Below are 14,611 nucleotides of genomic sequence, written 5' to 3' on the forward strand. Positions count from 1 at the left end.
ACCCCAGTTAAACTTGCCAAAATATACCATTTGTCTGATAATAAATGCTGGAAATGTAAAGAAAATGAAGGAACATTCTTTCACCTCTGGTGGACCTGCCCTAAAGTGAAGGCCTTCTGGGAAATGATATATAATGAGTTGAAAAAGGTATTTAAGTATACCTTCACTAAGAAACCAGAGGCCTTCCTTCTGGGTATTGTCGGCCAGAAGGTGTTAAAGAAGGATAGAACATTCTTTATGTATGCAACAACAGCAGCAAGGATACTTGTCGCTAAGAACTGGAAAACTCAAGATCTACCCACACTGGAAGAATGGCAGATGCAACTGATGGACTATATGCAATTGGCGGAGATGACTGGCAGAATTCGAGACCTGGGAGAAGAAAGGATTGAAGAAGATTGGAAGAAATTTAAGATTTATTTACAGAAATATTGTGATTTAGTGGAATGTTAAGAAGGATGCTTGGTTATAAAGAATTGGCCATCACTAAATTGGATCGGAATTTGATGATAAGTGAGATTAAGAGAAACAAAATTTGTTGGAGAACTGTTATATTATATTTAAATGAGTGGTTACAAAATTGCAAATAAGATGATAATTTGCTTGGAAAAATTTATTAACGATGTAAGTGGGAGCGGGAGACGTGAGGAAGTCTAAAGAAGTTATGAAATTTTGTTAAAACAAAGCAATGCTGTTTATTATTTTTGTATCTCTTTTATTAAAAACCCCAATAAATATTTTTTTTTAAAAAAAGAAACACACTCAAGGCAGTGCTGTGGAGGAGTGTGACCTAAGAAGAAGGGGTGTGGCCTGGGGAGAGTGCCAAAGGCCAATGAGAAAGTTATGGAGGGCCACATCTGGGCTTCAGGTTCCCCACCTGTGCAACAAAGCTGTCACCTGCCTACAGGCAACGATGGCATCAAATTGGACAGCTTAAGAGAGGATTAGGCAAATTCCTAGTAGGGAGGGCTATCAATGGCTTCTAGACAGAATGGCTGCATTCTGTGTCCACTGTTGGAAGCTTCTGGGAAACACAAGAGGAGAGCTCTCTCATGCTCGAATCCTACTTGCTGGTCCACCACAGGCCACTGTGAGAACTGGGTGCTGGATGAGATGGGCCATTGGCCTGATCCAGCAGGCTCTTCCTATGTACACCCCAAAGCAGATCTTACCCTGGCTGCAGTTCTCCCCGTGGTAGCCCGCTGCACACTGCTTCTGACACTCTCCGCTGACATGGTCACAGGGCGAACCAGAGGGGCAATCGCACTTGCTTCTGCACCTGGCGCCGTAATAGCCTGGATCACATTCTGAGAAGGGCGATAGCAACATCAAGCATTTAATGCAAGGCTGGACAGGGAGGAGAGAGGGGGCAGCTGACAGGTGGACGACAACAGCCTTGGCATGCAAAAGGTTCCTGGGTTTTAATCCACAAGATGCCCCACTAAAATAGTCCTCCCCAACCTTGGATCCTGTTGAGGCTGGGGCTGATGGGAGCTGGAGTACAATATTGGGGGACCCCCCCCCAGGTTAGGGGGGCTGCACTGAAAGAAAAATACAGATCCAACGCCAGTCAGAATAGACAGTCAGTATCCTTCACCCCTGGGCCCCTAGATGTGGATGGACTACAATGCCCATCATTCATGACCATTGGCTAAGCTGCCATGGATAATGGGTGTTGTAGTACGGCAACATCTACAGTGGAAGGGTCATAGCAGAGTGGTGTAGAGCCTGCAAATGGTCTCCACAAGTTGAGCTGGGACAGATGCCTTGTCTGAAACCCAGGAGAGCAGCTGCTGGTCAGTGTGGACAACATGGAGCTAGGTGCACCAATATTCTGACTTCGCAGAAGGCAGCTTCCTAAGTGTCCCCTACAAGAACCTGAGTACCTGAAACCCACTGCACAAAAGCAACTCACTTTTCTGGCATCTGTCACCGGAGTAGCCGGGTTTGCACACGCAAGTGCCGTCCTTTTTGTCGCACTCCAGGCTGTTTGCTTGTGTGCACCGGCATTCTTCAGAGCAGCCTGTGCCGTAGGCCCACTTTGGACAAGCTAACATAGAACAGGAGTGAAGGGCAGGGGGGAGAGAATCAAGAAAAAAAAAAGTAAATGGACTTGGGGAGGGGAAATACACTTATTGGGGGGACCCCAAGAACCTTCTCAATGTCCCCAGGCGAACAAGGTGCCCAGCTGATTACCTAAATGACAATATCGCCCATAAAGGCCTGGGTCGCACAGGCAGGCCCCGTAGATTCGGTGGCAGCGCCCTCTGTTGGCACAGTTGCATTTCTTCCTGCAATGCTTCCCGAAAAATCCTTTGGGGCAGCCTGGAAACAAGCAAACAAATGAAGATGGTCAAAGCAGAATGATAGGCTGATGTAGGCTACCCTCTTTCTCAAACCTGGGTCCCCAGGTGTGGTTGGACTACAACTCCCATCATTCCTGGCCAGTGTGGCCAGTGCTCATGGATGATGGGATATGTAGTTCAAGAACATCTGGGGACCCAAGGCTAAGAGAGGCTGGGCTAAATCCTTGATGCTTTAGTATCCCAGTCACTAAAGGCAGCTCAAACCAAGTCCTTTCCATTTGCTGCTGATATCAGAGGACCCTCTGGGACATCAGACCGATTTTGAATTTTGTTTATACCTTCTTGCTTAGTCTTATTACCCTCAAGGCCAAAAATGGCTGCACATCTTTCTTGCGTGGAGCGAGGGAAATTAATGCAGTATCAGGTGCCTCTTGGACTCATTCCTGCTCTTCTTGAGTTGCCTTTCCTAGCAAATTGCTTCCATATGTTCCTAACTATTGCTGTGAGGTCATGTTAATGGATTTCATTTTTGTTTCTTAGCTTTGGACAAAACATCCGTCTCCCCCCCCCCCTTAAATAACCTCCAGGGTGGGGGGAAATACAGTAAGTCGCATTGTGTGACAAAAGTGGGGGATCAGGATCGAAGAGACCAGGGTGACATTTGCTACTCAGCCATGAAAATGCATTTGGTGGCCTTAGGAACATTGTAGTCCCTATGCCTCTCAATCTCTGTTCTCCCCATTGAAAGCAGCATTTGTATTTTATTTCACAATCATGCAGAGGTGCCATTCCCATACATTCAACAAGGAAGTGTGTTTGTACATCCTTGAGCATCCATTCATACCTATCTAGGAGCCTTGATGAATGGTCACAGCTGCTTAAGGACGTGTGCTTGTTGACTCTATGTGTTTGCTGAAGAAAACGCAAGGTACCCATATTGTGAAAATGAGGGACAATCAGAGACAAAGGGCCTGGAAATGTGAGTTACAATGTGAAACTGTTTGTTGTTGTTGTTTAGTCGTTTAGTCGTGTCCGACTCTTCGTGACCCCCATGGAACAGAGCATGCCAGGCACTTCTGTCTTCCACTGCCTCCCACAGTTTGGTCAAACTCATGCTGGTAGCTTCGAGAACACTATCCAACCATCTCGTCCTCTGTCGTCCCCTTCTCCTTGTGCCCTCAGTCTTTTCCAAGGAGTCTTCTCTTCTCATGAGGTGGCCAAAGTATTGGAGCCTCAGCTTCACGATCTATCCTTCCAGTGAGTACTCAGGGCTGATCTCCTTAAGAATGGATATGTTTGACCATAGCTTTTACTATACGGACCTTTGTTGGCAAGGTGATGTCTCTGCTTTTTAAGATGCTGTCTAGGTTTGTCATTGCTTTTCTCCCAAGAAGCAGGCATCTTTTAATTTCGTGGCTGCTGTCACCATCTGCAGTGATCATGTAGTTGATGGTAATCACTATATCGTCCTGATAATGGATGCCCCAAAATATTATAGTGCATTCTCACCTCTTAACAGGATGGACAGAACATTCGATCAACCTCCTGACGACCCTTAACCAATCATGGCTGCAGTGGGAAACGTCAAATCAGGAGGGAGAGAGGATGGGAAAAGTTGGTTTTGACAATTTAGGGAAGTCGCTAAGGGGATTAGGAGTTTGTTTAGTACAATAAACCTGGTAAATTCATCAGGTAGAGGAAAAAGTCCTAGAAAATATCTAGAATTGTTTTACTGGCATTGTAAGGCAGATTCTACAGAGCAACAGAAATAGTTTTGTGGAACAGATTCATCAGTAAAGTTTTCATTTAAACCTGTGACAGCATTTACAACTGATTAGTATTGTGCTTTTACTAATGAAACCATTAAGCATCATTTCTCACTAAGTGTTTGATTAAATAAAGTCCTGTTTTGTTTCCAATGTGCCTCAGCTTAAATTGATATCCAAACTGGGAATAAGTTGCCTTAAGAGTCCCAACATTAAGAGTCCTTGTTGCCGATCAATAGTGTAGGCCACCACTTATAGAGAACCCCTGAATTCTTATCTGATTTATAAAGGAAGGGACCAAGTTTACTGTATATCTCCTTAGTTTCAGTCACATTGCTTCACCTCCCATCTTCACTTAGGGAGTTTGTCGCACCCTGTTTTGAATTTTCATTAATCAACAAAATATGGCTATAGCATTCTGCTGTTTACAAGATTTATAGACTGCTTTTTAGTTTTAGAAATTCCCAAAGCAACTATGAGCACATCAAAGCATCTGCCACATGCAGGGAATGGGAATGAAATATGATTTGGATTTTTAATGTTGGAAGTTCGGTTGCAACTCAGCTTGCTGAAAGGGGTTTAGACCAACAGAGTCACAGACCTCCAGATTCCTAGACTATCTCTGTACCTTTAACTCTGTATCCTTGATGTTTAGACTGATAAGTCTTCGGTTGCATCCTGTTTACAACTTCCTCCTCCTCCTTACACACTGTTTCTGGACCTCAAGGCAAGAGGTAGTCTTGGATCTCTCTTTTGAGAACAAAGGTGCAAGCACGGCTGATTTGTTTCTCTAACTAGGTAGTTAGCTAGGGCTATAGAACTCTGTCTTACAAAGAATGCATTTTCTTTAATAGACATTAGCATTTTTATTTTATACCAAGTCTCAGCCTGAATACTTTGTAGACCCAGCGAGGAAGGACTCTATATGCTAACTCCTAGTCCATATTTTCTGAAACGAGATGCAAAGCGTAAGTGAACTAGCCTTCAAAAATTCAGACTTTTCTGAATTTTGCAATTCAGTTCCCCAAACAAAACATGGATGCAAAATGTGCCTATTAGGGAAAATGTGCTTGAAGCTGCATAAGGTAAAGGTAAAGGTACCCCTGCCCGTACGGGCCAGTCTTGACAGACTCTGGGGTTGTGCGCCCATCTCACTCAAGAGGCCAGGGGCCAGCGCTGTCCGGAGACACTTCCGGGTCACGTGGCCAGCGTGACAAAGCTGCATCTGGCGAGCCAGAGCTGCACACGGAAACGCCGTTTACCTTCCCGCTGGTAAGCGGTCCCTATTTATCTACTTGCACCCGGAGGTGCTTTCGAACTGCTAGGTTCGCAGGCGCTGGGACCGAGCAGCGGGAGCGCACCCCGCCGCAGGGATTCGAACCGCGATCGGCAAGTCCTAGGCGCTGAGGCTTTAACCCACAGCGCCACCTGCGTCCCTGAAGCTGCATACATGAATGAAAATAAATATGCATTACAATAGGGAATGAGAAAAATGCAGCTGGAGGCCTGCCGAAGTCCTTCCTTTTCAACAAGCCTTTTGAAACAAAGGCCTTTATCCCAGTCTGTACCCGGACCTGATTTGAAATTGTTCTCTCCTTGTGAAAACTGTTTTTAATTGTTAGTTTTAATTGTTCTTATAAATGAAGTTGTGTAATATTTTCATTACTGGCATGAAATCATTTTCAGATGTTTTACGGGAGGCGATACATAAGTGGAACCAGAGGGGGTGCATTGCATTGAATTGCACTAAAATGTTCATGAGGACGGACTTTAAAAATGTATATCAGAAACTCATGCAGAAATGTGGAGAGCCCAACTTAAGACCAGGGGGGGAAATGAGAAACAGAGGGAAATAGCAATTGGCAGATATATCCATCCCGATTCGTATGGTTCCAAGCCTTTCCTGCTAGAGGAGGCTGAGGCCAGATTCATATCATGTATTGAAAGAACTTTGATAACTCTTTAAACAGCCAGGGCTTTCCCCAAAAATTCATGCGGATGTAGTTTGTTAAGGGTGCTGAGAGTTTTTAGGAGACCCCTATTTCCCTCCCAGAGCTACAGTTCCCAGAGCGATTTAACCATCAATCCCTTTTCACAGGAAACTCTGGGAATTGTAGCTCTGTGAGGACCTGTAACAACTCTCAGAAGCCTTCACAAATCACACCAGCAGATTACCAAAACCAGATATTTTAAAAACTCTCAGCACCTTTATCCAATCACAGCTCCCATAATTCGGGGGGGGGGGGGCTGACTGTTTAAAGGGATATCCCAGCACTTGGGAGGGTTATTGGGTTTTTGTTTTTATTGAGTATTTTGTGGTACTATATCTTGATTTTATTTTGTGAACTGCCCTGAGACCTCTGGGTATAGGGAGGTATATAAATTCAATAAATGATAACAATACAGTGGTACCTCGTTGGTTGAACAGAATCCGTTCTGGAAGTCCGTTTGACTTCCAAAATGTTCAGAAACCAAGGTGCGGCTTCCGATTGGCTGCAGGAAGCTCCTACAGCCAATCAGAAGCTGCGTAAGCCGCTTTGGACATTCGGGTTCCAAATAACGTTTGCAAACTGGAACACTCACTCCCAGGTTTGCGGCATTTGGGGGCCAAAACATTCGACTCGCAAGGCATTCAGGATCCAAGGTACCACAATAATAATAATAATAATAATAATAATAATAATAATAATAATAATAATAATAAAAAACGTGCAGTGCGACTGTGACCTTAAGTGCAACCCTCTTTCCAACTTCTAGCAGGAGAGCAGAAAAGAGGTCTGAGCCTTACCGTCTTCACACAGTTCCCCACTGACTCCAGGCGGGCAGCGGCAGGCTCCCGTCACCGGGTTGCAGGTGCCTCCATTTTGGCAGAGGCAGGTAGAGCTGCAGTTCCTTCCAAAGGTACCTTCTGGGCAGGCTGTGAGAAGGAGACAGACAGAGAAGGCCCATGAGATGCTAGAAGCAGATGGGCCAGGCCAGTGGAAACAGCGGAGGACTTCAAACCTTTAAAGCTCTATGCGGCCTAGGACCCACGTACCTATGGGACTGCCTCTCCTGGTATGCCCCGCAGAGGACCTTAAGGTCCACAAATGACAACATTTTGGAGGTCCCAAGTCATAAGGTAGTTAGGTTGTGTAATGGTTATAGGGGTTGCTCGTGCGTAGGTTGCCGCCACTCCTGGCTAGGTTGCCTGGTTAAACCTTTTCTGTCTGGACAGCCCTTCACTTCGTGGCTGTTTCAGTCGCTAGCAGAATCCGTCAGTGGGCGTTTCTTGAACCTCTTCCAGCAAAGAAGCTATTTGACGCCAAGTCTCCGCCTACTCTCCCTGCGCGGAAGTCTTCTGCGCAGGGTGGGTGTGGGCAGCGGAGGACCCGTGCTCTCCCCGCTGATCTCCGGCGAGGAGTCCTCGAGCCCCCGCACCGATTCCCCCATCTGCCCCCCTTTATCCCTGGTGTTACGCTGATTTCCTTCCCCAGCTGATGAGCTGCCTCTCTCCCTGCTGGGCCCTTCTCCAGCATCGCTTTGGAGCCTTGCCTCCACCTCTAGCTCCGATGGCAGTTCCCTGACAGGTTGGTCTCAACTAGGACGAGGGCCTTTTCAGTACTGGCCCCAACTTGGTGGAATGCTCTGTCGCAAGAGACTAGGGCCCTGTGGGACTTGACATCTTTCCGCAGGGCCTGCAAGATGGAGCTGTTCCACCTGGCCTTTGGTTTGGACTCAGTCTGACCCTTTTGTTTCCCTCCCCTTATGGTTTTGACTTTTAAAATGAGGCTGCATTTTAAATTGAATTTTAACCTGTATTTTAATTTTTTTTCTTTTTTCTTTTCTTATTATGTTTTTACTGAAATTTTATTGGTATTAGCCGCCCTGAGCCTGGCTCTGGTCGAGGAGGGTGGGGTATAAATTATTATTATTATTATTATTATTATTATTATTATTATTAAGAATTAGATTTGTGAAAGGTAAGTCTGTTGCTGGCTACCAGCCACAATGGCTATGTTTCAGGGATATGCTTCAATCAAATGCTGAATCAGATTGATTTGGGTCCAACCCAGTATTTAGACAAAACCGGTTGAGGCAACCCTGGATCCCTCTGTTGGAATCGAGTTCACCAGGAATGATCCAGGGCTGTTAAAAGGACGGGCAAAGGAGAGGCACCTCCCTTCCTGACCACATAGACCCATGGACTTGTAGAGTTGCAAGGGACATCAAGGGACATCTGGCCCAACCTCCTGCAGTGCAATCCTGGGTCGCAATGGAGCTGTTCCAAAGCACCAGCCTGGCTCCTAAAATCAGATCAAGGGGAGGCATATAAAAGCCGTATGCTTTCCCTCCACCAACAGAGGTATGTATGCCTCCCAGTTTCTGGGAATCACAAGTGGCAAGAGTGCTGCCGCACTCAGGTCCTGCTTGCAAATTTTCTCTAGGCATGTGGTTAAATGCTGGATGGGCGTTTGGCTTTCTCGTGAAAGCCAAACGTAAAAAAAGAAGACCTTCTTCTAAGATAGGCATCAGTTCATTTGGTGACAGGTGACTGGGCATGGAAGGTGCAGGCATGACTCAATTCTGCCTACAGACTCAATTGGCCCCTTGAAGGAGGTGGCGGTAGTGGGGAGTGGTGGTCTCTGTTTTTCCAGAGTGGCCAGACACTGTGCTGGGAGACAGAATCCCCAAAGGTTCCCACTGGTGTCATATAAAGAGTTCATTAGCCTTTCAAAAGCCAGCAGTGCTTCTAATTCACCGCCGATAGGTTTATAGCTGCTGTCTGAGTGCAAACACTCAGATCCAAGGCACACAAAAATGCCTGGACTGCAGACGGGGATCTCAAGGGGCAGATAGCGGCAACGGCCTCCACACAACTTTACGGAGCGCTTTTGCCGGGTAACTCTAGTCCAAGGTAAACATGATAAAATGCAGGCCTTTGGTGCTATTCCAAGCCAGCTGGCTCACCACTGCCCTGACGCTCTTCACGTTTAATGGCCTCTAGGAAGGAAACACTTTGACAGGTCATAAAAGGCGGCCCCATCGTTTGCCGGGGCATCGCCTTCCCGACTCACTTTGGTTGCAGAGGATCCCGCTCCAGCCAGCAGGGCAGTTGCAGCCTGTTCGGTCCTCATTGCACACCCCTCCATTTTGGCAATCGTCACACGTCAGGCTGCAATCGTGGCCGAAAGTGTCGTCCAAGCAGACTGCAAGAAAGGTAAACTGTTATGGAGCTCAACCTTGAACCAAGAGGCAACAGTAGCTCAATACTTTTATGAGGGCTAACTGGGGGAGGCTCCTAGCTCCGTGCTTAACATGCCAAAGGTCTCAGGTTCAATCCCTAGGACCTCCAGTAGGACTGGGGGGAAAGTCCCATCTACAACCCTGGAGAACCACTGCCAGTCTGTGTAAACAACACCAAGCTAGATGGGCCAATGCTCTTGTCCGGAATAATGATGCAAATCGATCGTTTGATTCATTTAAACAGCTGCACCGTAAGATTCAGCAATGCACAGAAGCTGGTGTGGATAGCTAAGTTCCAAACCACAGTTTAGCAAATCAGGTTATATTGTGCTGGAAATTACAAAGACTGAATTCACATCTCCCAGTACTGGAGTGCAATATGTTCAGAATAAATAAAATATATTTGAATGTCAGAAACAAAAGGTACGTATGTTCAGTGGAATAGTGATTGTTACTGGTGTGTGTTTTGATGGAGGAAGAGAAAACCAGGAAAATTAATGATGGAATGGAATACCTGGGAAAAGGGCATGCCTAGCTGGCCGGCGGCTGCAACCCTGGACAGGAGCACTCATTTTAGGAAGGAAGACACAGTGCAATGTTTTGCTGTGGGTCCCATGTGTGCTTACTGAATTTCTCAGACAGTGTGTGCTCTCCTCTTGCTTCCGCCTCCTCCTCCTCCTCATCAAGGTAGTCTTCATCAAATAGCTGGGTGAGCTCATCTCGCAGGACCGCCACGTGGGGGAGCGGGCGGAAGATGGGACGCCGGCTATCCAGGGCCTCCACGGGTTCATCAAGCACTGCGGAGAATAAGCAAACCACGCCAAGGACATTTAAGGAATGCCAAGGACCCAGAAAAATGGTCTGATCATTCACCAAAAGAAATAAATTCAATATGGGGGCTGACCAGTGTACAATGGTCTTCATTGTTTTATGTTGTAAAGACTCTAAATGCCCTTTTCCAAAATGACGCACACCTTCTGAATGTGGACCCATCTTCACGCATTACATTTTTAGGTATAGCTTGAGAAGGGTCGCTAATCATAGAGCATGTGCTTTGGATCAGGGCAGAGGACCTCTTTATTTGGCCCTTCGGATAATGCCTGGATGGAGGACATAGTTTGGGGGAGTGCAAGTAAGCATAGGAACTATCCTGCCGTCTGAAGGTAAAATTGGTATTCAGCGCTCCACACACTTTTGCCTCTGGCCCTGGCTCACTTCGGGAATACGGCCCCCAGAAAGTTGCCTAGAAGGGAATGTTGCCCTTAGGTTGAAAAGGGCTCCCATGCCGATGCAGAATGTTCTCAGTTCAGCTCCTATCATCTCCTCCAAGGAGGAGGATAAAATTGGGAACTAAATGAGAAGGGGACAGAACTGGGTATATCACCTTGAGTTTCTTAGAGGAAGGTAGGATGGAAATAAAATATAATAAATAAACAAATATAAGTAGGTATAACGAAGAGCCACTGTGCTGTCTTGGCTTTTAATTTCTTTGTTTTGTTTTGGGGGTTGCTGATGTTTCCTGTACCATGTTCACAAAGCTTTTCAGATCGAGTGGGCTCTCAATCTAAAGAAGTAAAATGCCTCTAGTTTTGTTGAGAAGAAGAAGAAGAAGAAGAAGAAGAAGAAGAAGAAGAAGAAGAAGAAGAAGAAGAAGAAGAATGATGATGAAACGGGTGGAAAGATGAAGAAGTCACTTACAGAGACAGCTCCTTCGGTCTTCATCGAGCTTGTAGCCAATCTGACAGCTGCAATGGAAAGACCCCACCAGGTTCTGGCAGAGATGTTCACATCCGCCGTTATTTGAAGAGCACTCATCCACATCTTAAAAATTAAAGGAGGCATATATTTTTTTAGTTTTAATTTTGAGCTACAAATCTTCAGAATGTAAGAATCTAACAACATGGCTGGACTAGGCCAATGGCCCATCTAGTCCAGCTTTCTGTTCTCACAATGACCAACCCAAAGGGAAGCCCAAAAGCTGGACCCGGGCACAAGAGCCCTCTCTCCTCCTGTGCTTTCCAACAACTGGGATTCAGAAGCATAACTGTCTCAGACTATGGAGGCAGAGCACAGCCTTCATGGCTAGTAGCTATCAATAGCCTCCTTGAATTTGTCTAACCCTCATTTAAAGCCATCCATTCTGGTGGCCATCACTGCCTCCTGTGCGAGCAAGCTCCATAGTTTTAACTGTGCGCCATATGGATTATTTTATTTTATCCATCCTGAAACTTTCAACACTCGGCTTCATTGGATGCCCACGAGTTCTTGGGCTATGAGAGAGGGGGAGGAAAACTTTTCTTTATAGCCACTTTCGAGCTGGAGAGGAGGTGGGGTTGCGGGCTTCATGACCTCCCCCCACGTGCGCAGGGGCTGGCTTGCAGCCCCCACGAGAGCAGGGAATCCTCGGGCGCATCATCTCCCTTGCCAGACAATTGGCTGGCCCGGGAGGCATGGCCTGCACTATTCAGGGCCGGCGCACCTGAGGATTTCCTTCTTTCTCCGCTCCAGCACCCCAGCTGCTTCAACATCCAGTTTAGCATGGAGGCCCTCTACAGAGATGATGGCGTGCATCTTTCGGATGCTGGAAATGATATCTGGTTGAACGACATATCTTCAGGGATTAGGAATTGGTTACAGGTTTGAGGGTATTGGTGGCGAGCTATTGCTCGAGTGGTGGTTAGGCATTGGTAAGGGCATTGTTATGCAGATGAGAGGGGGGGAGGAAGCGCCATTACCTTCCCCCATATTGAGGGGTAGTCCGGTAAAGGATTCCGGGGGGCGTTGCCCTGTCCGAAGCCTATGGAGGTGTGGGCCTAAGGCACGCCCCTGAGCGGTGACCCCGGGGGAGCTCCTAGTTGATGTACATCAGCAGGACTCCCCCTACTGGTGGTTAACCCTTGCTGGTCTTCTAGCAATCGGGCTGAAGCCGGTTAGTCGATAGGACCAATGCCTAAGCCAATACCGCTCAATTCCTGTAATCAATAAAGTTGTGGCCTAATTTTGCGCATTAACCTAAAATACTGGTCTTTATTTCCATGGGGGAGGCAGGAACTCGCCACGCAAACACTTTATCCATGCGTACATTCTATAAGCCTTCTGACCTGTCACCTTGCTCACTCTCCCTTTCCTCTAAGCTGCAAATTCCCAAGCACTGCCACCTTTTGCTCCACCCCCTTGATCATTTGTGTTTCCCCTTCTCTGAACTGCAGGTCAATAAGATGAACCAGACTTAAGTAAGACTGGGAAACTGACAGATGCCTCCATCCCTAGATGCATGCTCACTCACACACTCTCACACACACACACAAAAAGCATGTGGACCTTTGAGCAGGAGCTGAAAACTAATGGAAGGGTGCAACGCCAAACTATTTTTTGAGTCCCGCTGAGCGCATAGCACCTCCTTACCATCGCAGCTGCAGCCGTCAGCGTTCAGCCTGTATCCAGCGAAGCAAATGCACTCGTAACCCCCTGGGTAGTTGTAGCAGTCCTGGTGGCAGCAATGAGAACGAGCGCCGCACTCGTCTGTATCTGGTCGAAAGAGAAACGGTTGTCAGTCCGCATCAGCCCTGTGAAGGAGGAGCACGTTTACCCGGCCCTCCCCCTAAGACAGAAACGGGGGAGGCATTGGGCTCTGCTGGCATTTCAATGGGAATCTTCCCAGTTCCTACCTCTCAAACTGAAAGCCAGCTGCCCTGCAGTTCTCTGACCGATGTGTACAAAAATGCATGTATTGTGGTGGAAGGGGGCATCTGGCTTAGTGGTGTCTACACTGACTGGCAGTAGCTCTCCAGGGTTTTAGGTTGGGGGGGGGCAATCTCAGCCCCATCTGGAGAGGCTGGGGATTGGAGACCTTCTGCATGCAAGACAGATTTTCTCCTGGGGAGCTACAGCACTTCCCAAAATTAGGGAGGGGAAAGTGGGGGGGAGAGATGCAAGTGAGAATCTCTACTTGGACCTCCTCTCCCGGCTACCTTTGCCCTGATTGCATGTTTAATTGGGGTTTAAAACCCTAATTAAGTTCAGGGCTGTGCATGGCCCACCCCCATTCAGTTCAAGGCCTGGATTGCGCCAGGGCTGGGTTACCCCAGGTCAGATCTGGCCCAATCTAACATGCTGAATCAGTCCTCAAACCAGATTGGCCCAGTATACCTGAAGGAGCGTCTCCACCCCCATCGTTCAGCCCGGACAATGAGGTCCAGCTCCAAAGGCCTTCTGGCGGTTCCCTCTCTGTGAGAAGTGAGATCACAGGGAACCAGGCAGAGGGCCTTCTCAGTAATGGCACCCACCCTGTGGAACGCCCTCCCTTCAGATGTCAAGGAAATAGACAGCTATCTGACTTTTAGAAGACATCTGAAGGCAGCCCTGTTTAGGGAAGTTTTGAATGTTTTATGCTTTATTGTGTTTTTAATATTCTGTTGTGAGCCGCCCAGAGTGGCTGTGGAAACCCATTATTATAAATAATAAATTATTATTATACAAGTCTAAGGTTGCCCATAGATACCGTCTACCAATTACACTGGCTTGAAATGAAAGTGCAAACAGTATTCCAGGCCCTACTAAACCTTCCTTGCCTGTCACACACCCTCAGTGCTAAGAAATTTAATAGAATCATCCAGAGTAATTGCCCCTGGACATGGGAAAGCTGAGAAAATCCCTGTGGGGGGCAGGGGGACAGCAACTACAACCTCAATGCAGAAAGGATGCAGGCAAAATTGCACTCAATGGTCCTCTGAAGATCCCCCTGGATGCTCCGGGCACTGACCCAGACAGACCTACGCTCCACACGCGCAGCTCAGATGCATCCGGTGCATAAACATTTAAACACAGGCGGAGCCAGTTCCCTATCCAGGAAATGCCTGGCTGGTAAGATCTGCGGAGAGTTTCTGATTAGGTTAATTGCCAGACTGGGACTCAGCACGGCGTGATATAAAATGAAATGCAGACATTTGAGATCATGGCATTCACACACACACACAAACACCTACACACACTCCTTTGTCCAGCAGGCAACCTACAACTTGACGGAGTGCTGAGTTTTTAGAAGCTTGCTTGGAGATGGAGACCTTGTTATTGTCAGTAATTCTTCTAGTGTTGTTGATGGAGGGGAAGGCAAAGGAAGCCAGGTCTCCCTGGGCATGTGGTATTAGCACCTGCCGAGCACGCAGAGGGTCTCAGGTTTGATCCCTGGCGTTTCCAAGCAGGGCTAGAAAAGTCTCCTCTCTGAAAACATGGAGTCTGTGTTGACAATGCCTAGCTAGATGGCCTGACTCAGTCTAAGAGAGCTTCAGATGTTCATTGGGAGTGAGGGAGCAG

At 47.2% G+C, this 14,611-nt stretch overlaps 1 protein-coding gene across 5 annotated transcripts in view; it reads right to left on the bottom strand.

Moving 5' to 3' along the window:
• Window positions 1–14,611, bottom strand: part of MEGF6 (multiple EGF like domains 6) — a 213,913-nt gene that overhangs the window by 42,452 nt on the left and 156,850 nt on the right. For all 5 annotated transcript variants that reach the window (XM_081923410.1, XM_081923409.1, XM_081923411.1 and 2 more), the window contains 8 exons: window positions 12,704–12,826; window positions 10,997–11,119; window positions 9,925–10,095; window positions 9,130–9,261; window positions 6,861–6,989; window positions 2,197–2,325; window positions 1,916–2,050; window positions 1,173–1,307 (listed from right to left, as the gene is read on the bottom strand). In XM_081923410.1, the coding sequence (XP_081779536.1) occupies window positions 1,173–1,307; window positions 1,916–2,050; window positions 2,197–2,325; window positions 6,861–6,989; window positions 9,130–9,261; window positions 9,925–10,095; window positions 10,997–11,119; window positions 12,704–12,826 (1,077 nt within the window). The remainder of the gene's footprint in view (window positions 1–1,172; window positions 1,308–1,915; window positions 2,051–2,196; window positions 2,326–6,860; window positions 6,990–9,129; window positions 9,262–9,924; window positions 10,096–10,996; window positions 11,120–12,703; window positions 12,827–14,611) is intronic.

Source organism: Podarcis melisellensis, assembly GCF_964234715.1.
Source record: "Podarcis melisellensis genome assembly, chromosome: 8".
In the NCBI taxonomy this organism is placed as follows: domain Eukaryota; kingdom Metazoa; phylum Chordata; class Lepidosauria; order Squamata; family Lacertidae; genus Podarcis; species Podarcis melisellensis.